Source organism: Nerophis ophidion, linkage group LG20 (genome assembly GCF_033978795.1).
Source record: "Nerophis ophidion isolate RoL-2023_Sa linkage group LG20, RoL_Noph_v1.0, whole genome shotgun sequence".
Classification (NCBI taxonomy): Eukaryota; Metazoa; Chordata; class Actinopteri; order Syngnathiformes; family Syngnathidae; genus Nerophis; species Nerophis ophidion.
The window spans coordinates 4,970,598-4,998,178 of NC_084630.1; the positions used below are offsets into that span (position 1 = coordinate 4,970,598).

Consider the following 27,581-nt stretch of genomic DNA (forward strand, 5'->3'; position numbering starts at 1 on the left):
TTAAGTTCACCAGAACACAAGCTTTATTATTGACAGGTCACCAACATGAAAAAAATAATCCCTCAGTAAAGTTGAAGCTATAGAGTTAAGTTACATTTGCGTCCTCACAGGAAGGCAACACACGTGAAGAGGATTGTGTGTGTGGTCATATCTCAGTAGCCTCATTCTCACTTTTGATTCAAATTCAAACTAAATCATCGCAAAGTGGGTTTTGTTTTTTGATAGGGGGGCGGGGCCAAGATTATTTACACTCTTCTGACCTTTCAATAGCAATAACTTCTCAAAAGTCATCAATAAAATAGGCATCATATCCAGAATAGAATACTAAAAATGCAGACAAAAGCAATTAGTTACGTTGCTAACAGTGGCAGTGACGCCCTCCCCACCCCCCAAAAAAGTGTTTAGGAGCGCTAAACTACAGCGGCGATGACGGGCGGTCCAACATCAATACTGAAATGGACCAAGAAGTACAGATCGTGAAATTTACAAGCTCAAACATCCTGATCAGAACTGTGTGGCCTCCACCAATCAGCAGCGCCCTGAATGTTGCCTGCATCTTGATTGGCCAGTGGGGAGAACCTGAGCATGTTCTAGCGAAGAAACGCCTCTCTCAGCACGCGCAATATATAAGGAATAATGCAAGTATCGTGTTGAATAGAAACACACACCCAAAAAAGCTAAAATGATCTTTGGGGATCCGTTCATCCGTCAGTCCGTCCGTCTGTGGATGTTCTCCAAAGACACAAAGTCAGTTTGCATAGGCAGGTAGTGGGGGGAGGAAGGACCACTAGAACCACTGAGCTCTTCAAAAAAAAAGAAAAAAGGGGTAGGAGGGTGTGGGAGCAGTGGTCCGTGGGTGGGAAGCCATATCGGGTCCATGTCCCTCCCAAATGAAGCCCCGCCCACGCTCACAAGGTGGCTTCCTTTTGGCGCTCGCGTCCGTTCAACGTCTTCTTGACTTTGGAAATGCCCTCCAGGGCTCCTGACTCAGTCACTCTGCAACACACAGAACCAGAGGGCCCGTTCAGAAAATGAAGACCATAAACCAGGGGTGCCCACACTTTTTCTGCAGGCGAGCTACTTTTCAATTGACCAACTCGAGGGGATCTACCTCATTTATATATATCATTTATATTTATTTATTTATGAAAGAGACATTTTTGTAAACAAGTTAAATGTGTTTAATGATAATAGAAGCATGTGTAACACATATAGATGTCTTTCTTTCACAAAGACAAGAATATAAGTTGGTGTATTACCTGATTCTGATGACTTGCATTGATTGGAATCAGACAGTAATGATGATAACGCCCACATTTTCAAATGGAGGAGAAAAAAAGTTGTCCTTTCTGTACAATACCACATGAAAGTGGTTGGTTTTTGGCATCTAATTCATCCAGCTTCCATACACTTTACAAGAAAAACATTGGCGGCAAATTCCGTAGCTTGCTTGATTGACATTCACGGCACCCGAGGGTCTTGTGAGATGACGCTGGCTGCTGCCAGTTCATTATTATGAAAAAATGACAGAGAGGAAGGCGAGAAACACTTTTTATTTCAACAGACTTTCGCGCTGTCCCTTCCGTCAAAACTCTAAAGGCCGACTGCACATTTCCTATCTTCACAATAAAAGCCCTGCTTCATGCTGCCTGCGCTACCAAAATAAGAGTCTCAGAAAGCTGGCGTGCACAAGTGATGTGCACGCCAGCTTTCAGAGGGATCGCTTGTGCACGCCAGTTTTCCGAGACTCTGTATTTAGTTAGCGCAGGCAGCATGAAGCAGGGCTTTTATTGTGAAGATAGGAAATGTGCAGTCGGCCTTTAGAGTTTTGACGGAAGGTACGGCGCGAGAGTCTGTTGAAATAAAAAGTGTTTCTCGCCTTCCTCTCGGTCATATTTTCATAATAATGATCTTGCAGCAGCCAGCGTCATCTCACAAGACCCTCCGGTACCGTGAATGTCATTTAAGTGACGTCTTGGTGAAGATTGATGATCACTCATTTTTAGGTCTATTTTTTTTAAAAGCCTGGCTGGAGATGGACTGACACACCCCCCGCGGTCGACTGGTAGCTCGCGATCGACGTAATGGGCACCCCTGCCATAAACCAACCCAACCTGCTTTTACTAATATTTACATTTCATCCATCTCTTCGTCTTCCTCGTCCTGCGGCAGCTGGAGGTACGGGTTGTTGGAAGCGGGTCGGAACTTGTATCCCGTCAGGACAAAAAAGATCAGCGTGGAAACTTCCACCAGGAACTGAACACAAAGACGAGCGTAAAAGACGGACCGTGTTTCATTTTTAAAGGGCCCATCGCAGGAGAGACGAGCGGTACCTCATAGAACCATTCCCAGCGGAACGGCATGGTGACCTTCAGCAGGATGGCGATGATCCTCGTGAAGTAGATGTAACACACGATCTACACAAAGACCACAATTAGTGCGTGGAGCTCATCATCAACATGCATACAACACTCTGCAGGTGTTTGACTTAGACTTAGACAAACTTTATTCATCCACAAGGGAAATTGTTCAAAAAATAAGTGATTAAAGGCCCACTAAAATGAGATTTTCTTATTCAAACGGGGATAGCAGGTCCATTTTTTGGGTCATACTTGATCATTTCGCGATATTGCCATATTTTTGCTCAAAGAATTTAGTAGAGAACATCGACCATAAAATTCGCAACTTTTGGTCGCTAATAAAAAAGCCTTGCGTCACTGGTTGTAGGGCTCCTCACATCCTCACATTGTCATGGCCACTTGGGGGCGGTATAGCTCGGTTGGTAGAGTGGCCGTGCCAGCAACTTGAGGGTTGCTGGTTCGATTCCCGCTTCCGCCATCCTAGTCACTGCCGTTGTGTCCTTGGGCAAGACACTTTACCCACCTGCTCCCAGTGCCACCCACACTGGTTTAAATGTAACTTAGATATTGGGTATCATGTAAAGCGCTTTGAGTCACAAGAGAAAAGCGCTATATAAATATAATTCACTTCACTAATTCAATTCAATTCACTTCACTAGCAGCTAGAGCGATTCGGATTGTGAAAGCGACAATTTCCCCATTAATTTGAGCGATGATGAAAGATTCGTGGGTGAGGATATTGAGTGTGAAGGACTAGAACAAAAAAAGTTTAAAAAAAAGAAAGAAAAAAAGGCAAGGGCAGTGAGAGCGATTCAGATGTTATTAGACACATTTACTAGAATCATTCTGGAAAATCCCTTATCTGCCTAATGTGTTACTAGTGTTTTAGTTGGATTATATAGTACCTGAAAGTCGGTGGGTGTGGCCACGGGTGTGGTGACCGCCAGTGTCTCCATACCATGTGTTTGTCAATGTGAGTATGTTTTCTTTCTTTTTTTTTTTTTTTATGAAGCAAGCTTAAAAAACACTGTTAAAAACTAGAGATGTCGGATAATGGCTATTTTGCCGATATTGTCTAACTCTTAATTACCGATCCCGATACCAACCGATACTGATATATACAGTCGAGGAATTAACACATTATTATGCCTAATTTTGTTGTGATGCCCGCTGGATGCATTAAACAATGTAACAAGGTCTTCCAAAATAAATCAACTCAAGTTATGGAAAAAAATGCCAACATGGCACTGCCATATTTATTATTGAAGTCACAAAGTGCATTATTTTTTTTTAACATGCCTCAAAACAGCAGCTTGGAATTTGGGACATGCTCTCTCTGAGAGAGCATGAGGAGGTTGAGGTAGGGCGGGGTTGGAGGGATGGGTTTGTAGTGATGGAGGGGGATGGGTGAATATTGTAGCATCCCAGAAGAGTTAGTGCTGCAAAAGGTTCTGGGTATTTGTTCTGTTGTGTTTAAGTTGTGTTACGGTGCGGATGTTCTCCCGAAATTTGTTTGTCATTCTTGTTTGGTGTGGGTTCACAGTGTCGTGCACATTTGTAACAGTGTTAAAGTTGTTTATCCGGCCACCCTCAGTGTGACCTGTATGGCTGTTGACCAAGTATGCATTGCATTCACTTGTGTGTGTGCAAAGCCGTAGATATTAATGTGATTGGGGCGGAACGCAAAGGCAGTGCCTTTAAGGCAGGCCCCCTATATTGTTGTCTGGGTAGAAATCAGGAGAAATTCGGGAGATTGGTTGCCCCGTGAGATTATTGGGAGCGGCACTTAAATTCGGGAGTCACTCAGAAGGTTTGGCAAGTATGACTGTGAGACGCAACTGCTCTGTACTTTTCCCTACGTCCGTGTACCGCGCCATACAGAGACGTTTTAAAAAGTAATACATTTGACTTTTTATGAAACCGATACCGATATTTTCCAATATTACATTTTAAAGCATTTATCGGCCGATAATATTGGCAGTCTGTATTATCAGACATCTCTATTAAGAACCTTTACTAACTATGATTTGTAACAAGAAAGCCCTCAATAACAACCACATTGTCACATTTCCAAGCCCCAAAAGTGGCAAGGGACAACTATTACAATACTCGCTGGGCAGCAGACAGCCCTATAGCCCCTAGTCTGTTACATTAAAAACCAAATGAGGCCACAAAGTAAATCTTGTTTAGGGCCACCAAAAGCCGAGGGCAGGCCCTGGTGCCACTTGTGAGCTCACCATGACGTAATAGTGGCGGAAGAGCTTGAGCTTCTCCAAATTCATGGCAGCTGTAGGACAAAGTACACAATTAGTCAAATGACGGTGAACCGACTAAATTACAGTTCTCACCTTTTCCGTCGGTGCTGGAAGCCTCTTGGAGATGACGGATGGACCTACAAGATAGTTGTTCTTTTTTTAATGAGCGTGTATCTCATAACGGTGAGTACAGCATTCTATGTTCTCTGCTGGCTGTACATATCCTACTAAATAAGACCTACACTGTTTCAATGTCCACATTTCTCTCTTGATGCAATTGTTGATGACTGAAGTACTGACATCCACCGAAGCTCCTCATCCCACCCCCCGGATTGTAAATAATTCAAAGTACATACTATGATGATTAACTTGTGTGATGACTGTATTATGCTGATAGTATATATTTGTACCATGAATTGATTAACGTGGACCCCGACTTAAACAAGTTGAAAAACTTATTCGGGTGTTACCATTTAGTGGTCAATTGTACGGAATATGTACTGAACTGTGCAATCTACTAATAAAAGCTTCAATCAATCAAATGTTATGGATCGTTTCAAAAGGAACAGTACTTTACAAGTCAAACTTGGACATGTGATACTTTAGAGCAGTCAGTGTACATCTTGGCTGAATGATGCTTCTAAAAACTGACCAGACGACAGGGAACAAGATGGCGCCGCAGCAGATGAGGTCCACCAGAAAGAGGATTTCTTTCCACAGAGGGTACTCGCTGGAACCTTCCTCCGTAGACTCCATGATGATGTAGGCCACATTGGCCAGTACCTGCAGGTGAACACACAAGCATGTTGACAGAGACTACTACCACCCTACTGGTAGCTGCCACGGTCACGCACCTGCAGGGGAATGACAATCATGAAGATCTTCTTCTCCTTGTCAGACAGAATGTATTTGACGAAAGCCCAGCCGGTGCCAATCAGCGCCAGTGTGATGAACAGGAGCGCCCCCTTGAGCCTGGGAGGTGGAGTTGGCAAAAAGATGAAACACGCTCACAGTGAGAAGGTGATCATTCTGCGAGGAGGTGAGCTCACAGGTGTGTGATGTAGTACATGACCGCCCAGCCCTCGATGGGATGACCTTCTGTGTTGATGAAGTGATAGTTGATCTGGACGAGGAAGAGAGAGATTGAAAGAGGACATCACCAAACAACCACTGTGTTTTATACATTAGGGCTGGACGATTATGGCTTCTCACAATTATGATAATTTGATGGATTGACTAATCGAATATCGGCAAATGTCTCATTTTTATTTACATCACTGTCAGGTGTTTTGCTTTTATGCTTGGTTATCCTAAACTTGAAAGGATGTACAAATGCTGCATGTGGCTTCTGGATTTCACTCAAAAGACCAGACCATCGTTATTTCTTTCCTTTTACATTTCCTTTAGTTTGCAACAGTTTCTCCAAACGAAGAAACAACTTCTTTTTTCTTTTTAGTCTTTTTTGCAGTTTTTTAGGTGAAAACCCTTAAAAGAGAAAACACCACAAGATTAACATGTTGTAAAAAATAAAAATCAACCAATTATCAATGCCATAATAATTTACAATTGTTAATTAGGCTGTCAAACCCTTAATCATTAAACAAGTGCAAGGAAATGGACAAATTGATTCCCTTAAAGTTGAAACAGATTTTAAATAAATTGTCAAAAAGTTCTATTTTGGTTTCATCTGACCACATGACATTCTCCCAATCCTCTGCTGTATCATCCATGTATCCATTTCGGGATAAACTCAACTCGTCGTGTTTGGAGGAAGAAGAATACTGAGTTGCATCCCAATAACACCACACCTACTGTGAAGCATGGGGGTGGAAACATCATGCTTTGGGGCTGTTTTTCTGCTAAGGGGACAGGACGATTGATCCGGTTTAAGGAAAGAATGAATGGGGCCATGTATCGTGAGATTTTGAGCCAAAACCTCCTTCCATCAGTGAGAGCTTTGAATGGTTGACCAAATACTTATTTTCCACCATAATTTACAAATAAATTATTTAAAATTCCTACAATGTGAATTCCTAGATTTTTTTTTTCGCATTCTGTCTCTCACAGTTGAAGTGTACCTATGATGAAAATTACAGACCTCTGTCATCATTTTAAGTGGGAGAACTTGCACAATCGGTGACTAACTGAATACTTGTTTGCCCCACTGTATGAAGGATACTTTTTAAATTGAAAAAAAGTATGGAGTGTTGGGATGTGTGCACTTACGCTGTGGAAAACCAAAGAAATGGACTTGGTAAATGCCAGCGCCGCCATCAGCCAGTGGATCTTAAACACGCTGTACCTGCAAAGAAGAGGCAACATCGGCGATAATTGCAGGGCTGTATGTGTCGCTTTTTCACAAGCAGCAGTTGTGCTTCTAAATGAAAAACATTTGTAGCACAGAACATTTTTTGTAGAACATAATTTAGTAGCAATATGAAATGTATAAATACCACAATTTCTTCATTAACACACAAGGTACACGTGCACTCATACATATAAACAGAATGTCATTAAAAGGCCTACTGTAACGCTCAATTAAACAGAGAACATCCCTAAACTGTGCTAGCAATGTCGTTAACACGAGTGTATCATTATTGACAAGTGTTTGAGTCAGTGTGTGTGCCTTTAAAAGGCGGTGCCTGTTGCCTAGTAAAGTGTGAGATCAGGAGCCCTCAGGTTTTTGCTTGAGCAGGCTAGCAGCTTATTTAAATCTTTTACTGGTTTGTGTTACCTCTGCTTAATAACCAGATTGAATGTGCTTCCTTTTCTTGTTCTTGTCAACAAAGAGGGTATTGTTTGGATATTAAGTTTGTCACATCAATCATTGATTTGCTGTTCAATATTCCCTTCGACCCTCGTAGCTACAAGCCCGCAGTGCAGTTTGTGTCAAGCTCCTCAGGATGAGTTCCGCCCATAGTTCCTTAAGGCTCTGGATGCTGTGGGGCTGTCTTGGTTGACAAGACTCTGCAGCATCGCGTGGACATCGGGGGCGGTGCCTCTGGATTGGCAGACCGGGGTGGTGGTTCCTCTCTTAAAGAATGGGAACCAGAGGGTGTGTTCCAACTATCGTGGGATCACACTCCTCAGCCTTCCTTGGAAGGTCTACTCAGGTGTACTGGAGAGGAGACTACGCCGGATAGTCGAACCTCGGATTCAGGAGGAACAGTGTGGTTTTCGTCCTGGTCGTGGAACTGTGGACCAGCTCTATACTCTCGGCAGGGTTCTAGAGGGTGCATGGGAGTTTGCCCAAACAGTCTACATGTGCTTTGTGGACTTGGAGAAGGCATTGGACCGTGTCCCTCGGGAAGTCCTGTGGGGAGTGCTCAGAGAGTATGGGGTATCGGACTGTCTTATTGTGGCGGTCCGCTCCCTGTATGATCAGTGTCAGAGCTTGCCGGCGGTAAGTCGGACACGTTTCCAGTGAGGGTTGGACTGCACCAAGGCTGCCCTTTGTCACCGATTCTGTTCATAACTTTTATGGGCAGAATTTCTAGGCGCAGTAAAGGCGTTGAGGGGTTCCGGTTTGGTGACCGCAGGATTAGGTCTCTGCTTTTTGTAGATGATGTGGTTCTAATGGTTTCATCTGGCCGGGATCTTCAGATCTCACTGGATCGGTTCGCAGCCGAGTGTGAAGCGACTGGGATGAGAATCAGCACCTCCAAGTCCGAGTCCATGGTTCTCGCCCGGAAAAGGGTGGAGTGCCATCTCCGGGTTGGGGAGTCTTGTTCACGAGTGAGGGAAGAGTGGATCGTGAGATCGACAGGCGGATCGGTGCGGCGTCTTCAGTAATGCGGACGCCGTATCGATTCCGTTGTGGTGAAGAAGGAGCTGAGCCGGAAGGCAAAGCTCTCAATTTACCGGTCGATCTACGTTCCCATCCTCACCTATGGTCATGAACTTTGGGTTATGACCGAAAGGACAAGATCACAGGTATAAGCGGCTGAAATGAGTTTCCTCCGCCCGGTGTCTGGGCTCTCCCTTAGAGATAGGGTGAGAAGCTCTGCCATCCGGGAGGAACTCAAAGTAAAGCCGCTGCTCCTCCACATGGAGAGGAGCCAGATGAGGTGGTACGGGCATCTGGTCAGGATGCCACCCGAACGCCTCCCTAGGGAGGTGTTTCGGGCACGTCCGACCGGTAGGAGGCCACGGGGAAGACCCAGGACACGTTGGGAAGACCATGTCTCCCGGCTGGCCTGGGACGCCTTCGGATCCCCCGGGAAGAGCTGGACGAAGTGGCTGAGAGGAGAGGAGAGTCTGGGCTTTCCTGCTTAAGCTGCTTCCCCCACGACCAGACCTCGGATAAGCGGAAGAAGATGGATGGATAGATATTCCCTCCGACACTCGTAGCTACAAGCGCGCAGCGCAGTTTGTGTCAAGTTTTAAGGTAATAAAAAAAACTTGTCTTTATGGACCTGTTCTTCCAACTAAGATCTTGTTCTTCCATGTTGGAAGACTGAGTATGTGAACAAGGGGCGTGCCTCCAGTTCGCCCCCCCGTGCATGGAGGGAGGGACACAAACAGCTCTTAGCTCGAGTGATCGGTGACACTTCCACGTCAATCACCTGCCCATTTAGTTATTGTTTAAGTTTATTTCAAACAGCTATACAGATGGACCAAAATGTTGCTGTAGTTTGATCAAATTTGGACGGATTAATTTTAGGAGCAAAATGTGACGAAAGGGTTGAATTCCCCTATTTGCACATGCATGACAGTTTTTTTTCCAAAGTCGCACGGCCTATTTTGATACGCATTTGCGAGTAAACTTCTCGCACCGTACAGCCCTGCCATTGCCTGAAGTGCGAGTGCCAATAGTGAGCGGTTGTAGGAGCCTAAATGCTGTTTAAGTTCATTTACATTTTATGAAGGGTGTTTTATGTTTATTCAGCCAAAAGGGGACTATTTACTTTATTTTCATGATAAGAAAATTTATATATTGAATGCTTAGAGTAATTATATAAAGCTCACTTTATTTGTAATTATTACATTTGTCAAAATGATTTGATGACGTAACTGTTTTAATTGCATATATGGCGGAAGGATCTGTGTGGAAAGGGGGTTTTTGGACGCAAGGTGTCATGGGTAATGGAGGTCGGGTGCGGTGGAATCGAGCCACACAGTTTTTTGACCTCACTCATACTTATTCTCATTCATACTTTTTCTAACTCGTACTGCAACAAACTCTCTTTATTTTGTCATTCATTTGTTCCCACATCATGACTGTTTTAAGATTTGAATTATTAAGTTGGCAAGTAAACCTTAGAAACGAAGAAGAACATCTGGAGTTTTGTTTTGTTATGCCGCAGCAAGCGGAGTGAATGTGAAAGTAGAGGAGCGTCCAGCTAAGGCTACTTTAGGAATCTACAGCGGTTATTGGTTAACGCATGCACTTACCTGTGCTTCATGAGCGTGTACACCCACACCATGGCGGCGGTGAAGAAGATTCCGGCCATGCCAATGTAGAGACGAGAAAGCGGGATTTCTGCTGCCGACAAGAAGCCTCCTGGATTCTTCTCGGTCACTTCCAGCTGTGGACGACGTAGTGAGTTTTAAAGAGCGCGTGCACAAGGGGAGAACAGAGGGCAGCTGTGAACTTACGGTGAAGGAGTAGGGAATATCTATGCCAGGCACCATGTTCTGACAGTAGTAGAAGTTGAAGTTGTACAAGCCTTCAGCCATCAAGCCCACCAGCAGGTGGAACTGTGGAGGAAGTAGGGACAATATTTACTTTAGAGAAGAACACACAGGTTAAGCACGATAAATGTGCTCTTACGCTGAAGTTGTAGGTGTCATTAACTTTCTCCAAAGCTAACGTCAGCTGTTTGGTCTTGTCGAGCTACAAGTAAAAACATACATTTGAAAATTGGGTGTCTGCGATGACGTCATGGCCACAAGAAGAGACTAATTGAACCTGGAATTCGGGAAGTGCATTTACTGCCGTCTGATCCCCCGTCGTTTGATCCTTCTTAGTTTGATCCACAGGCTCGTCATTTGTTTTAGCCTTGGATTTTTCTGCTACTTTGTCAGATGTTTTATCACCATCTTTCGCCGGCTCCACAGGCTCAGCAGGAGGGTTGGCAGGAGCCTCCCTGCTTGACCTCTGACCTGAAGCACACAACATGTAACTTAATGTCATTTTGTGTTGACATCACTGGACCTTATGAACGGTACGGAATACTTTAAGTCAGTGGGTTTACTGGCCAGGGCTAAAAACATTAATGGCACATTTCTGTTCTGCAACATGGTCACGCACAGACCAGCTCTGGTCAATGCATGGGTTTGATCCCGCGACTACACGTCCCTACTGATGGTGAGCTGAGCAGCGCGAGCCAGTAGGCCAAAAGCCCAAGCTGTCAACTAGAAATTGGCCGATATTGCTTTTTCAGGGTTGATACAGATTATTAGTAGTCAAAGAGGTTGATGATAATATTTGGAGATGATTTTCATTAGCAGTAAAAGTTATTTGAACACAAATAGTATACGTCATTAGGGCTGGGCGATATATCGATATACTCCATATATCACGCGTTTGTCTCTATGCGATATATAAAAATTCTATATGGTGATATTCGAGTATACGTTCTCACGCAGTTGCTTTTAGCTGCTGGCATTACACTACATGCGTTTCCTACTCTTTCTTGTCTCTCCTTCTTACATACGTCACATTCATACTCGTATGAGCCCCCACCGAGCAGACAGGTAGCAGCATGGGTAAGATTAGCTGTGGTGCGAGTAGTAATACGAGAGAAAAAAGGTGCAAATCTGGTAACAAATGAAGGAAGAATTAATTCCCCCCAAAAAGCAGGGGGTCCATGGTCTGGCGGTGGTTTGGCTTCAAGTGGGAATATGTCAAACAGACAACCGTAATTTGTCAAGTGTGGGGCAAAAGCATTGCTACAAAAAGTAGCATTACCGCTAATATGTAGCATCATTTGAAAATTAATCCACTAGAGAATGAAGAGTGCTTACTCCAAATGTCAACATCTCCATTCGGTGCCACACCAACAAAATGCCGAGGCAACCATTTCCACATCAACACCGTACGAAAAAAATAGTTAACAACATAAGGAGATAACCTACGCAGTAACCTTCCACAGAGCGATTTGATTTCCTATTATACAGCTCATTTTATTTGACAGTTATTGAAATATCTTGTGTGACAATCATGCAAAAAAGTGCACTTTATTTGTTTTAAACTATTGTAGTGGCATTTTGTGAAAAAAAGTGCACTTTAAATTAGTGTTGTTTTCATAGGTCATCTTAGTGACATCATGCACAAAAGTGCCCTCTTAGCTTGTTTTAAAATGTCTCTGACAATCTTTCACTCTCTGTTTTGGAAATGACGTGAATGTTTGTGCCACTGTTTAATAACTGTTTTTATAAATACAGTTTTGGTCAATTGACTTAGTTGTGACTTCCCTCTTTGCATGAAAGTTTAAAATGAGCATATATTAATGAAGCATGAAGAAGAACATTTTAATGTAGACACACAGAATCATCATACTGCTGTGATTATAAGCATCAAGTGTTCATTCAAGGCTGAGGCAAAATATCGAGCTATATATAGTGTATCGTGACATGGCCTAAAAATATTGAGATATTGAAAAAAGGCCATATCACCCAGCCCTATATGTCAGTAAACAACTGGACATGACTTTAATGTTTTTTTAACATTATTTTCTAGGAAATGTCGAACCAGTACCAACTATCTTTTATGCAGCACTCATATTGTGCTTAATTTAGCACCAAAAAACATCAGAGGATTTCACAAACGTGTGTCTCAGAGGAGCATCAACATTTGCAATTTAAAATATGGGAAATCTGCTGGGAAAATTGGTAAAAATATGGGATTTCTCTACATCACATTAACTCACCGTGTACTCAATTTTATAGCTGTTTATGATTTTGATGCATTGTAAGGTTTCCACGTGAGGAACCCTGACATATCGCTAACATTTAAATAAAAACAATTCTGGGCTTCTTGGTGTTATTTATAGTTGAGAGACATATTTCAATCTGGCTGACAAAATTTCTTACACAATGTGTGAGCTGCTGCCTGCTCTTCTTTACTTCCTGTATGTAATACGTCTCCTATTTGTCATCCATCTCTTTTGTGTTATTTGATTCAATCACAGAACATGAAACCGGCAGAGTTACGGACAGAGGCGTGTCGAGCGACTCAATCACGGCAATGGCTAAAACAAAAAAAAACAGAACCTAGGCGACACCAGTAAGGAAGGACAAAAACGGGATTTTCCGGCAAAAAGTTAGCAGTTTTGACATATTCTGTACCAATGACGGGCACTGGGCGCCATGGTGAACGAAGCTCAGCAGACCGGGGAAGAATTCTCACAAGAACTCAAATACATTCAGAACATACAGTATTTGGGGAGAAATATTGACATTGAGAGTACATTTTATTCTTAAAATAATTTAAAAAAAGTGAACTTTTCTCATGCTGGCCAAACAGACTGGTGCTTAAGCAGTGGTTATTACGATGTACTTCACTAATCTTTTTTTTTCAATGCTAAGTATTGGTATTATATGTGTAAATATTCTATGTGCTGTTGTACTTGTAAAAAAACCCCAAAACTAAAAAACTAAATAAAAGGCCAATACCGATTAAAAAAAAGGCTCATACATACTGACCGATAATCGGCCCGGTCGATCTCTACTGTCGACCTACTTAACATGCTTTTTGCACAGCTAAGCTAGCTAGCATCTGTTACACTGACGCAGCAATCACTCTCATCTCGACAACCTGGCATGAAAACACAAAGCATGCTGAAGTGAACGGAACCCCGTTGTGTCGTGATTTTAGCGTGCACAAATGCATGGGTGAAGGGGAAAAATGGAAAGCTTGCCTTTTACTTTGGTCTGCATATCAGCCTTCAGTTTGGCGGTCAAAACGTTGTCTTGATCTCCGAGGACGCGGACATTGACACTACACAGCAAAGACAAACTCATTTAAGAAGCCTCTCACACGGTCAAGACTCAAATGACTGTACTTACCTAAGGCTGTTGATATCAACAAGAAAGAGGATGAGGGGTTCCTCGGTCGCTTTGGTGAGCGTGAGAGGGCATGTCTCGGTCTCTTCAGCCTGTGGAAGTCAAACACTGTCACAGAATTGTCACTGCCTTAAAAACAACCACATTCATTCTTTCTGCTTGCAGCAAGCAAACAGGACCACATTGTATTTTTTTCAAGGAAATACTGCACTCAAAAATGTTTTATGTAACTAGGGGTGTCCTGATCCAATATTGACATGGGATATCAGTCCGATATTAGTAAAAACTAGTATTCTATATAATCGGGGTGCATCTATAACAGGGGTCGGGTACCTTTTTGGCTGAGAGATCCAAGAAGCCAAATATTTTAAAATGTATTTACGTAAGAGCCATATAATATATTTTTAACACTGAACACAACTAAAAGTGTGCATTTTTAATTAAGACCAACATTTCTACAGTATTATAGGTCTCTTATTCTTTGTAATAACGTTGTTATTCTGAAGCTAATTTAGGAGGGGGCGTGGCCTGCGGGTCTGCAGCGAAGCGGGGTGTTGCCAGGACCGGCCTCGAAATCAGCGACAGGTGTGTAAATGGCCCACCTGGGCCTTGTTGAAGAACCCCCAAGAGGGCTAGCCCTAGACTAACCAATAATAAATATATTATTTCTTACCTTTAAGGCAACTTCTTGAACAGGTGCGGTAGACAAAAGGATGGATGACTTCAAATGCATGAGCATTTTTATATTTCTAACGTTATTTTTTTACAAGTGGAATTATTCATTACTTATTGTGTTAAGTAGTGTCAGCTCAGATTTATCCGAGAGCCAGATGCAGTCATCAAAAGAGCCACATCTGGGTCGCGAGCCATAGGTTCCCTACCCCTGATCTATAACGTGCGATATAAAAACTCGGACGCAAACAGCATTCCATGCTAACGCCTCTTCTTGCTAGTTTAGCAGACAGATAACAAGTTAACTCCATTTTTGTAAGCCATTACTGTAACACACTGTGAAAGTGAACATTCAGATATAAATTGTCAGTATAAATTCCAAGAGGAACAAAACAACTTTTATCTGTGACATTCCGACATAAATTTTTTTTCTAACTCAACACTAGCTTACATTGGATTCGCCAAATGCACGCTACTAACCAGCATTAGCTATTTTACACAGCAATTTTAACAGCTTCAAATTCGGTAATGAAAACTCCAGTTAAGATGCACGTTACAATCAAACAGCTGGTGTGCAATATGTACAATATTTAAGGTACAAAGCCTCTGTAGGCTTGACAAAAAACTGGACTGGCATATTTAACTTCATTGCAAAGACTACTTCCTGTACAGCAACACACCGAGGACAAACTGATATAAATAGAAACTTGCAAATTTGACTCAGGATTCAGCATGCAGAGCCCACGTTATCCCAACAACATATTACTATAAAGCCTTATATATTATTCCACACTACATAGTAAATAAAAGGTGTGTATTTTTCGTGCTGATATTATATATCGGCCAATAGTCAAGGTTGCTATATTGTGTTATACTGTGTTGGAAGTGAAAGCGAAGTGATCTGACACCCCATATGTAACGGGAGTGCTCTTCTGTTTTTAAGGGCTTGCTGTCCCCCTAAAATACCGGTAATGGCAAGGAAAACATTGTCAGAGTGCTGCGAGGCTTCAAAATTGAGTTGCGTTTATGTTCACGTCGTGTAGTAAACATCAGCGTTTGCCAGACCTGTTATGATTGTATCCTGGAATGATAATTGATTATTAAACCATTGACCCCCCCGTGGCATACAATGTGAGGCACTTACTGGGTATGACAGAACTCCACTCACACGGGACCTGGATAAGCTGAATCCAACCTGAGAAGAAGAAAAGAATGCATATTAGACCACATGCTTGGTATTCATGTGATCACTTTCTGCCTTTGTCAGGACAAGCAAATATGTTGAGCAAAACGGGAAGGGCCTGTCAGGGGTGTCAAAGTGGGGCTTTTGTACAAAGGCTCTGGTAAAGTGTAAAAAATATGTAATATGTAACATATAAATTGTTATCTTAAATCAAACAAAGAATATCTAAGACAACCTCCTTAAAAATAGTTTCCACCTGAATTTATAATTATGTTTAAGTGAATATACTTAATTTCACATTATGGCCACTTTGCATTGAAGTTGTTGGCACTATTTTGTCCAAAAAACAAAAAACAAAATCCAAATTATTTAGGGTGGTTTAGATATGTAATTTCCATCTTTAAAAAGTTTAACACATAATCAAGTTTTTACATGTGTTTAAAAAAGCGGTTTTTAACCAAATTCATGCTATAATTAGTTTGTTAGGTAAACATACCAATTGTGTGTGTGTGTGTGTGTGTGAGCAGGTGCACGCGTGGGGGGTGTGTGTGAGGGCTGAGGGATGGGCAATATGGCCTAAAATCTAAACTGTTAGGCCTGGGCTGATGATGACACATGTTGATCGCCGATATATTAACCTACTAATTATTGCCGATAAAAAATAGTATTGCTGTTATTTTTTCTTAACCAACTTAACCACCAATGTAATGATAATACATAATAATAATGCAAGATTGTATTTCTCATACATTTTAACATTGCAATTGAAATGTAAACTTTTAAATACCCCGTTAAATATAACAAAAAAAATTATAAAAATAAAATATACTCTGTCTGCAAGCATTTTTGCGATTGAATAAACATCCAAACCAAAAGCCATAAAATAGGCTCTGTCTCTGTTAAGAAGCTGGCGGAGGACCTTCAAATATACACAACCAAAATAATAAATAAAATGGATATTGTGACCAAAATAATTCATCCATTCATCCATTATTTACCGCTTGTGCCTCTTGGGGTCGCGGGTGGTGCTGGAGCCTATCCCAGCTGCACAATAACTATTATTGTTGTGGTACTGTTTGATTGGGGGGGCAGGGTTGGGGGGGCGGGGTTTGGTGATAGCTGGGGTGTATTTTGTAGAATATACACTCCTGTTAGTGCTGCAAGGGGTTCTGGGTATTTGTTATGTTGTGTTTATGTTGTGTTACGGTGTAGATGTTCTCCCGAAATGTGTTTGTCATTCTTGTTTGTGTGGGTTCACAGTGGGGCGCATATTTGTAACAGTGTTAAAGTTGTTTGTATGGCCACCCTCAGTGTGACCTGTATGGCTGTTGATCAAGTATGCCTTGCATTCACTTGTGTGTGTGTGTGTGTGTAAAAGCCACATATATTATGTGGCTGGCCCGGCACACTGTCTGTATGGAGGTAAAGCGGACGTGAAGACAGGTTGTTGAGGACGCTCAAGGCAGTGGCTTTAAGGCACGCCCCCAATATTGTTGCTTGGGTGGAAATTAGGAAATTCGGGAGAATGGTTGCCCCAGGAGATTTTTTGGGACGGTCACTGAAATTCGGGAGTCTCCCGGGAAAATCGGGAGGGTTGGCAATTATGGTCTAACCGCAATGTGACCTGAATGTGATTTTTTAGTCAGCTTTGGGCGAGTTATGTCACTTGTGTGCGTCGGAAAGACACAGTAGCCAGCGGAAATGGATATTTCATCACAACACCCGGTTTCGGTTTTTATTCAAGACAACCAAATTTTCGTTGCATCACTTATCAATAATACACAAATAAAAGGCTATGTGTAATATATATTTTGATTCTGAAGAAATAGCGATTGTTGAAGGACCGGAATTGAAGCTGTGGCTCATTTGCTTACATGTGAGTTTAAAAATAAAGCTCACAAAGATCCTGCACTCGGGATCTTTCTGTGTGGAGTTTGTATGTTCTCCCCGTGACTGCGTGGGTTCCCTCCGGGTACTCTGGCTTCCTCCCACTTCCAAAGACATGCCCCTGGGAATAGGTTGATTGGCAACCTAAATAGTCCCTAGTGTGGGAATGTGAGTGTGAATGTTGTCTGTGTTGGCCCGGTGATGAGGTGGCGACTTGTCCAGGGTGTACGCCGCCTTCCGCCCGAATGCAGCTGAGGTAGGCTCCAGCGACCCCAAACGGGACAGGCGGTAGAAAATGGATGGATGGATGGAATATCAATACTATTTAAACATTTTTAATGCATATTTTAAAAATGTTTGGGTTCCTAAAATAAGCATTTCTAAGCATGAGAATGTCTAAATAAAACTTGAAATATCAATACTATTATTTTTTTTAAAATTAAAATGTCTAAATAAACAAAAAATATCAATACTATTTACATATTTTTAAGCATATTCTACAATTTTTGGGGTTTAATTTAAGCATTTCCAAGCATACAAACGTCTAAATAAACAAGACAATATCAATAATATTAAACATTTTTAAAGCATATTTTTAAAAAAAATTGGGTTCCTAAAATAAGCATTTCTAAACATGAGAATGTCTAAATAAAACTTGAAATATCAATACTATTATTTTTTTTTAAATTAAAATGTCTAAATAAACAAAAAATATCAATACTATTTACATATTTTTAAGCATATTCTACAATTTTTGGGGTTTAATTTAAGCATTTCCAAGCATACAAACGTCTAAATAAACAAGACAATATCAATAATATTAAACATTTTTAAAGCATATTTTAAAAAAAATTGGGTTCCTAAAATAAGCATTTCTAAACATGAGAATGTCTAAATAAAACTTGAAATATCAATACTATTATTTTTTAAAAATTAAAATGTCTAAATAAACAAAAAATATCAATACTATTTACATATTTTTAAGCATATTCTACAATTTTTGGGGTCTTAATTTAAGCATTTCCAAGCATACAAACGTCTAAATAAACAAGACAATATCAATAATATTAAACATTTTTAAAGCATATTTTAAAAAAAATTGGGTTCCTAAAATAAGCATTTCTAAACATGAGAATGTCTAAATAAACTTGAAATATCAATACTGTTTTTTTTTTATTAAAATTTATAAATAAACAAGAAATATCAACACTATTTACATATTTTTAAGCATATTCTACAATTTTTGGGGTCTTAATTTAAGTATTTCCAAGCATACAAACATCTAAATAAACAAGACAATATCAATACTATTTAAACATTTTTAAAGCATGTTTAAACATTTTTTGTGTTCCAAAAATAATAATTTCTAAGCATGACAATGTCTAAATAAACTTGAAATATTGCGACAACGACGTTTTACTGTCGACTGTGGGCTCTGAACCGAGGATGTCGTTGTGGTTTGTGCAGCCCTGTGAGACACTTGTGATTTAGGGCTATATAAGTAAACGATTGATTGACTGAGTCTCGTTATTTAATGATTTCTGCTGGGCTTCCCTGTTTAGGCTGCTGCCCCCCGCGACCCGACCTCGGATAAGCGGAAGAAGATGGATAGATGGATGGAATTAATTAATTGTGTATGGGGGCCCAGAACTGGGGTGTATTAAATCATGTATGAGTAGACCAAAGCAAGGCTCTTACCGGGTAGACGCTGTAGTTGACCAGCTGGGTAGGGAGGCGCAGAGACCGCAGGTTGACATCCAATGTCCCGTTAGCATAAAAGCCAAACGTGTTGAGATGGACGAAAAAGCGAGTTTCATTCTGAGGAACACACAAGAAAACACAATGTTATATCGAACACATTCAAAGGACTCCGGCTTAGTAGTGATTCCCAGAGCCCAAAAAAAGTCTGCAGGCTATAGAGCGTTTTCCATTCGGGCTAGAGTACTCTGGAATGCCCTCCCGGTAACAGTTCGAAATGCTACCTCAGTAGAAGCATTTAAGTCTCATCTTAAAACTTATTTGTATACTGTAGCCCAGTGTTTTTCAACCACTGTGCCGCGGCACACTAGTGTGCCGTGATATGTTGTCTGGTGTGCCGTGGGAAATGATGCAACTTCACCTAATTTATGCCCAAAATATTTTTTGCAAATCAATAATTATAATCTGCCAATAATGTGCCGTTGCTTAGTGTCTGTGCCGTGTAAACCTCGGCAGGGTAACCACGTAATACTCCATGTCAGGAGGTGGCAGCATTGCTTTGTAAAAGTCGCAATGTGTCGGGTGAGACAAGGATGGTTTGTTGTGAACGTGGAACCCGACTTAACAAATGGTAAAACTTATTGGGGTGTTACCATTTAGTGGTCAATAGTACGGAATATGTACTGTACTGTGCAATCTACTAATAAAAGTCTCAATCAATCCCGATATGCAGACCACAGTGGGAGGCAGTGTGCAGGTAAAAAGCTATGTAATGCTGAAACCCAAAATGAACAAAGGGAAAGGAACAGGCTACGCAAAACAAAAGTCAAACTGAACTGGCTACAAAGTAAACAGACAGAATCCTGTGGACGACAGCAAAAACTTACGGCGTCCACAAAGTACATCCGTACGTGACACGACAATCCACAATGTCCACACAAAGAAGGACAGCAACAAAGTAGATAGCCTTGCTTACTAACACAAAGTACATTTTTAACGTTTTCTGCCAGTGGTGTGCCTCCGGATTTTTTTTATAACAAAAATGTGCCTTGCCTTAAAAAAGGTTGAAAAACACTGCTCTACCACAGTGGTTCTTAACCTTGTTGGAGGTACCAAACCCCACCAGTTTCATATACGCATTCACCGAACCCTTCTTTAGTGAAAAATTATTATTATTTTTTTCATATTCAAGAAAAAGTTATATGTTTTTTTACTGGTGCACAAGATGAACCATGCATGAACATCACCTTGTTCAAAGAACAAAACCAACACAGTGCATGAACTCACAACAAATTACACACCTTAAACACATTACCATGAATTCATTAACCCAGACCCCGATTTAAACAAGTTGAAAAACTTATTTGGGTGTTACCATTTAGTGGTCGATTGTACAGAATATGTACTGTACTGTGTAAACTGTACTGTTTCATTAAATGTATTCTCTTCCTTTGCAGTCTCTAGTAAAAGTTTCAAATTGATCAATTAAAACAACCTGCAAATCAGATGGAAAATTAGAGGGAACATTGTTTGGGGGGATCCATTATGCACTGATAGGGAGAACTTTTTATTTACACTATAAGTCGGATGTGTCTTTACCTCCGTGGCGGAGGCTCCGCCGAACCCCTGAGGCCGACTCACCGAACCCCTAGGGTTCGATCGAACCCAGGTTAAGAACCACTGCTTTAGCCTTTAAATAAACCCCCTATTTAGACCAGTTGATCTGCCGTTTCTTTTCTTTTTCTCCAATGTCCACCCCCCTCCCTTGTGGCCATGGATGAAATACTGGCTGTCCAGAGTCGGGACCCAGGATGGCCTGTGTATTGGTTGGAGACATCTCTGCGTTGCTGATCCGCCTCCGCTTGGGATGGTTTCCTGCTGGCTCCACTTTGGACGGGACTCTCGCTACTATATTGGATCCACTTTGGACTTGATTCCCACGGTTACGTTAGATCAGGGGTCACCAACCTTTTAGAAACCAAGAGCTACGTCTTGGGTACTGATTAATGCGAAGGGCTACCAGTTTGATACACACTTAAATAAATAGCCAGAAATAGCCAATTTGCTCAATTTACCTTTAATAAACAAATATATATATATATATATATATATATATATATATATATATATATATATAAAAATGGGTAGTTCTGTCTGTCATTCCATTGTACATTTTTTTTCCTTTACGGAAGGTTTTTTTGTAGAGAATAAATGATGAAAAAAACACTTAATTGAACGGTTTAAAAGAAGAGAAAACGCACAAAAAATAAATAAAAAAATTTTGAAACATAGTTTATCTTCAATTTCGACTCTTTAAAATTCAACCGAAAAAAATGAAGAGAAAAACTAGCTAATTCGAATATTGTTTTTAAAATTTAAAAAAGAATCATCATTAGTAATTTTTCCTGATTAAAGTTAATTTTAGAATTTTGATGACATGGTTTAAATAGGTTAAAATCCAATCTGCACTTTGTTAGAATATATAACAAATTGGACAAAGCTGTATTTCTAACAAAAACAACATTTTTATAAGAAATTCAAACGACTTTGAAATAAGATTTAAATTTGATTCTAAAGATTTTCTAATTTGCCAGAATAATTTTTTTAAATTTTAATCATAATAAGTTTGAAGAAATATTTCACAAATATTCTTTGTCAAAAAGTCAGAAGCTAAAATGAAAAATTAAATTAAAATGTATTTATTATTCTTTACAGGAAAAAAAACATACTTGAACATTGATTTAAATAGTCAGGAAAGAAGAGGAAGGAATTTGAAAGGTAAAAAGGTAAATGTGTTTAAAAATCCTAGAATCATTTTTAAGGTTGTATTTTTTCTTTAAAATTGCCTTTCTGAAAGTTATAAGAAGCAAAATAAAAAAATAAATTAATGTATTTAAACAAGTGAAGACCAAGTCTTTAAAATATTTTCTTGAATTTTCAAATTATATTTGAGTTTGTCTCTCTTAGAATTAAAAATGTCGAGCAAAGCAAGACCAGCTTGCTAGTAAATGAATAAAATTAAAAAAATAGAGGCAGCTCACTGGTAAGTGCTGCTATTTGAGCTATTTTTAGTACAGGCCAGCGGGCGACTCATCTGGTCCTTATGGGCTACCTGGTGCCCGCGGGCACCGCCTTGGTGACCCCTCCTCTAGCCTTTAAATAGACCCCCTTTTTGAACCAGTTGATCTGCCGTTTCTTTTCTTTTTCTCCTATGTCCTCCCCTTTCTTATGGAGGGGGTCCAGTCCGGTGGCCATGGATGAAGTACTGGCTGTCCAGAGTCAGGACCCAGGATGGACCGCTCGCCTGTGTATCTGTTGGGATCTTCTCTGCGCTGCTGATCCGGTTTCCTGCTGGCTCCACTTTGGACGGGACTCTCGCTACTATATTGAATCCACTTTGGACTTGATTCTCAGTTACGTTAGATCCACTATGGATTGGACTTTCACAATATCATGTTAGATCCGCTCGTCATCCATTGCTTTCGGTCCCCTAGGGCAGTGGTTTTAAAATGGGGGTACGCGTACCCCTGGGGGTACTTGAAGGTATGCCAAGGGGTACGTGACATTTTTCAAAAATATTTTAAAATAGCAATTCAAAAATCCTTTATAAATATATTTATTGAATAATACATCAACAAAATATGAATATAAGTTCATAAACTGTGAAAAGAAATGCAACAATGCAATATTCAGTGTTGACAGATAGATTTTTTGTGGACATGTTCCATAAATATTGATGTTGAAGATTACTTTTTTCATGAAGAAATGTTTAGAATTAAGTTCATGAATCCAGATGGATCTCTATTACAATCCCCAAGGAGGGCACTTTAAGTTGTTGATTACTTCTATGTGTAGACATCTTTATTTATAATTGAATCACTTGTTTAATTATCAACACGTTTTTAGTTATTTCTTATATCTTTATTTCCAAATAGTTCAAGAAAGACCACTACAACTGAACAATATTTTGCACTGTTATACAATTTAGATTCTCGCGACTGTGTTGGATCAATTAATGGATTGAACTTTCACAGTATCATGTTAGACCCGCTCGACATCCATTGCTTTCCTCCTCTCCAAGGTTCTCATAGTCATCATTGTCACCGACGTCCCACTGGGTGTGAGTTTTCCTTGCCCTTATGTGGGCCTACCGAGGATGTCGTAGTGGTTTGTGCAGCCCTTTGAGACACTAGTGATTTAGGGCTATATAAGTAAACATTAATTGATTGATTGAATAAATCAGAAACTGATGACATAGTGCTGTATTTTACTTCTTTATCTCTTTTTTTCAACCAAAAATGCTTTGCTCTGATTAGGGGTACTTGAATTTAGAAATTGTTCACAGGGGGTACATCACTGAAAACAGGTTGAGAACCACTTCCCTGGGGGGGGGGGGTCAGGTTGCCCACATATGCAGTCCTCTCCAAGGTTTCTCATAGTCATCATTGTCGACGGCCCACTGGGGTGAGTTTTTCCTTGCCCTTATGTGGGCCCTACCGAGGATGTCGTTGTGGCTTGTGGAGCCCTTTGAGACACTTGTGATTTAGGGCTATATAAATAAACATTGATTGATTGATTGACATTTGCAGAATGTAAAGCCGTCATTCCACACATAACATTAATAAAGCCTCTTAGACTTTAGAGCAGGGGTCTCAAACTCAAATTACCTGGGGGCCACTGGATGCAGAAACTGGGTGAGGCTGGGCCGCAAGAAAAGATTTCTTAAAAAAAAATCTAACATGCACTTTTTGATTAATTCACCTTCTTTCAATGGCTTTCCCGCCCTAGCAACATACTTGCAAACTCTTGCGATCTTCCTAGGAAACACCCGAATATCAGTGCCCCTCCCGACAATCTCCCAGGGTTATCATTCACCCGGTTTTCACCCGGACAACAATATTAAGGGTGTGCCGTGATGGCACTGCCTTTAGCGTCCTCGGCAACTTGTCTTCTCGTCCGCTTTTCCACCATACAAACAGTGTGCCGGCCCAGTCACATTTTGTATGAGGCTTCTGCAGACCCCCGGAAATGACTGCAAGACATACTTCATCAACAGCCATACAGGTCACACTGAGGGTGGCCGTATAAACAACTTTATCACTGTTACAAATATGCGCCACACCGTGAACACATTTTGGGAGAACATCCAAAACACAACAGAACAAATACCCAGAAACCAATGCGGCCCTAACTCAGGCTACAATAGGGGGAGAGGTTGAGGGGGCGGTGGTTTATATTGTAGCCTGGAAGAATCAGTTCTGCATTGGATTCTGGGTATTTGTTATGTTGTGTTTATATTGTGTTACGATGCGGATGTTCTTCCAAAATGTGTTTGTCATTTTTGTTTGGTGTGGGTTCACAGTGTGGCACATATTTGTAACAGTGTTAAAGTGGTTTATACGGCCACTCTCAGTGTGACCTGTGTGACTGTTGATCAAGTATGTCTTGCAGTCGCTTACTGTGTCTACAGAATCTAAATACAACACGTGGCTGGGCTGGTATGCTGTTTGTACATGTCGTAGAGCAGTGGTTCTCAACCTTTTTTCAGTGATGTACCCCCTGTGAGCATGTTTTAAATTCAAGTACCCCCTAATCAGAGCAAAGCATTTTTGGTTGAAAAAAAGATGAAGTAAAATACAGCACTTTGTTCTGATTTATTAAATTGTATAACAGTGCAAAATATTGCTCATTTGTAGTGGTCTTTCTTGAACTGGGCGGCATAGCTCGGTTGGTAGAGCGGCCGTGCCAGCAACTTGAGGGTTGCAGGTTCGATTCCCGCTTCCGCCATCCCAGTCACTGCCGTTGTGTCCTTGGGCAAGACACTTTACCCACCTGCTCACAGTGCCACCCACGCTGGTTTAAAAAAAAAAAAATGTAACTTAGATATTGGGTTTCACTATGTAAAGCGCTTTGAGTCACTAGAGAAAAGCGCTATATAAATATAATTCACTTCACTTCAACTGTTTGGATAAAAAGATATAAACATAACTTGTTGAAAAATAAACAAGTCATTTAATTATAAATAAAGGTTTCTCACATAGAAGTAATCATCAACTTAAAGTGCCCTCTTTGGGGATTGTAATAGAGATCCATCTGGATTCATCAACTTCATTCTAAACATTTCTTCACAAAAAAAAAAACTTTAACATCAATATTTATGGAACATGTCCACAACACTGACTATAGCATTGTTGCATTTCTTTTCACACTTTATGAACTTACATTCATATTTTTTTTAAGTATTTTTAAGTATCCTTGGCCCATGGCAAAGGACTCGACAGGAGTCCTTTGCCATGGGCCAAGGACCCTATTGAAACTGCTGTGTTTTATTATTATTCCGCACCTACGCGCTGTAATTTGACCCCCTTAACATGCTTCAAAACTCACCAAATTTGACACACACGTCGGTATAACAAACCTTCCCAACATTTTAAGCAAACAATCCCCCAAAATGAAAATTGCGCTCTAGCGCCCCCTAGGAAAAAAATTACAGACAAAACTGCATGTAACTTCTGTTAGGAATGTCATAGCGACATAAAACAAAAACTCCTATGTAGGTCTGACTTAGACCCAATTTTCATACACTCACTTCTTTCAGCAAAAATCTACGGGAAGTTGGCAAAAACCCCTTCAAAATAAATTTTTCGCAAAAAATGCAATTTTTGCCTCTTTGCGCTGTAATTTGATCCCTTTAAAATGCTTCAAAAGTCACCAAACTTGGCGCACACATCAGGACTGGCGAATATTGCGATCTAATGAAAAAACCAAACCCCAAAACTCAAAATTGCGCTCTAGCGCTATTTTTGAATAAAACACTGAAAAAACTGCTCCTAGGAAGAAAACACAGACAAAATTGCTTGTAACTTCCGGTAAGAATGTCGGAGAGACATGAAACAAAAACCTCTATGTAGGTCTCGCTTAGACCTACATTTCATAGATTGACAACCCCCAACAAAAATCAACAGCAAGTTTGCAATCCCCCCTTCAAAACAAAAGTTTTGTAAAAACCGGTCACCTTTCTTCAAACATTATCTCCTCTGAGTGCGTTTGTTGTTTTGGCTTCAAACTCGCACAGGAGAGAGATTGAACCCTTCTGATTAAAGTACAGAAAAGTGTTTTGATAAGTTCTCAGGTTTTGATTTGACGCGCCTTCAAAGAACCCCTGTGCAAAGTCTCCTAAAAAATTTCATTTTTGCCTCTTTGAGCTGTTATTTGACCCCCTTAAAATGCTTCTAAACTCACCAAACTTGACACACACATCAGGTCTGGCAAAAATTGCGATCTGATGAAAAAACCTAACCTCAAAACTCAAAACTGCGCTCTACCGCCCCCCTAGGAATACAACACGGACAAACTGCTCCTAGGAAGAAAACACAGACAAAACTGCTTGTAACTTCCGGTAGGAATGTCAGAGAGACATGAAACAAAAAACACTATGTAGGTCTCACTTAGACCTACATTTTAATAATGAACATACTTTGGCAAAAATCAAGAGGAAGTTTGATATTTTCACTTCAATAAACAACTGCATTACTTTCACAATGCATTAGATTCTCAAAATAGTGGCTCCAAGGCGTCTTCTAACGCTTATCCGGCCGTGGGTCTCGGGGGCAGCAGCCAAAGGCGGACCCGACCAACCCTGCTTGCAGCTTTAATGTTTGAGTGAAATTCGGGAGAATGATCACCCCTGGAGGGGCACTTTGATTGGGAGTCTCCCGGAAAAATGACACTCGCGGGCCGCACCAACACTAAATTTCACATCACGGGCCGCAAAATAACGTCTGGCGGGCCGCATTTGGCCCGCGGCCTGAATGTTTGAGACCCCAGCTTTAGAGCATAAGCTAGCAGGCTAACGACCCAACCAAACGTCGTCTTCCAAGCAGACATTTCTCCCTCCGTCACCTTACCTTCAGCACCAGTTTGTGTATCCTCGCCTCGCAGCCATCCAGGAGGAGAAGGAGTAGACATAACGCCGCCACAGCGGCTCTGTGCGCCGCGGCCATCCCCCACCGAGAACGCCGCAACGCTGCGGCTGCTAACGCGGAGGATGGACGGACCCCGATGCCCGGGTCTCGACGACACGCCCGGGGCAACGTTTAGCGATTATAGCCCGTGAGAGTTGCGTTGACGGGCGGCTGCTCGACGGCGTCGCGTCCTGGGTCTAGAACAAGTCGCCTCCCTCTCCGCTAATCGTCAGTGTTTTCATGGCAGCGGGCTGCTAGCATGTAGCAATTAGCGCCTCTCGTTTCCGGGTTGCTGACGAGGAACAAGGAACAGGTAGTGACGTCACCGGCTTAGGAAATATAAACTTTAATATACTAATAAACTCGAGCGTACAAAATAATGCGTTTTTTTAACGTATAAAGTGGATTTAAAAAAAATGTATTAAAAAAAAACACGAAAGCCGTGATACTCTTGTGTGGTCTATCGAGCGTCCTGTCCAACGAAAAGCAAAACGTTTGACACGTGGAACCTTCTTTATGTCACGTGACTAACGTTGACAAGCGTTTACGTAAT

The 27,581-nt window shown here is 41.1% G+C and overlaps 1 protein-coding gene across 1 annotated transcript; it reads right to left on the bottom strand.

Annotated features, from left to right (window-relative positions):
• Window positions 1-27,368, bottom strand: LOC133538667 (protein GPR108-like). The gene is made up of 18 exons (XM_061880353.1): window positions 26,972-27,368; window positions 19,065-19,184; window positions 15,441-15,491; window positions 13,628-13,716; window positions 13,480-13,559; window positions 10,527-10,720; window positions 10,389-10,451; window positions 10,214-10,315; window positions 10,010-10,143; window positions 6,842-6,917; window positions 5,665-5,738; window positions 5,470-5,587; window positions 5,268-5,398; window positions 4,709-4,752; window positions 4,598-4,647; window positions 2,334-2,417; window positions 2,135-2,256; window positions 1-996 (listed from the first exon to the last, which is right to left on the bottom strand). The coding sequence occupies exons 1-18, from the start codon at window positions 27,065-27,067 to the stop codon at window positions 909-911; spliced, it is 1,716 nt and encodes a 571-aa protein (XP_061736337.1). The 5' UTR covers window positions 27,068-27,368; the 3' UTR covers window positions 1-908.
• Between the last annotated feature and the right edge of the window lie 213 nt (window positions 27,369-27,581).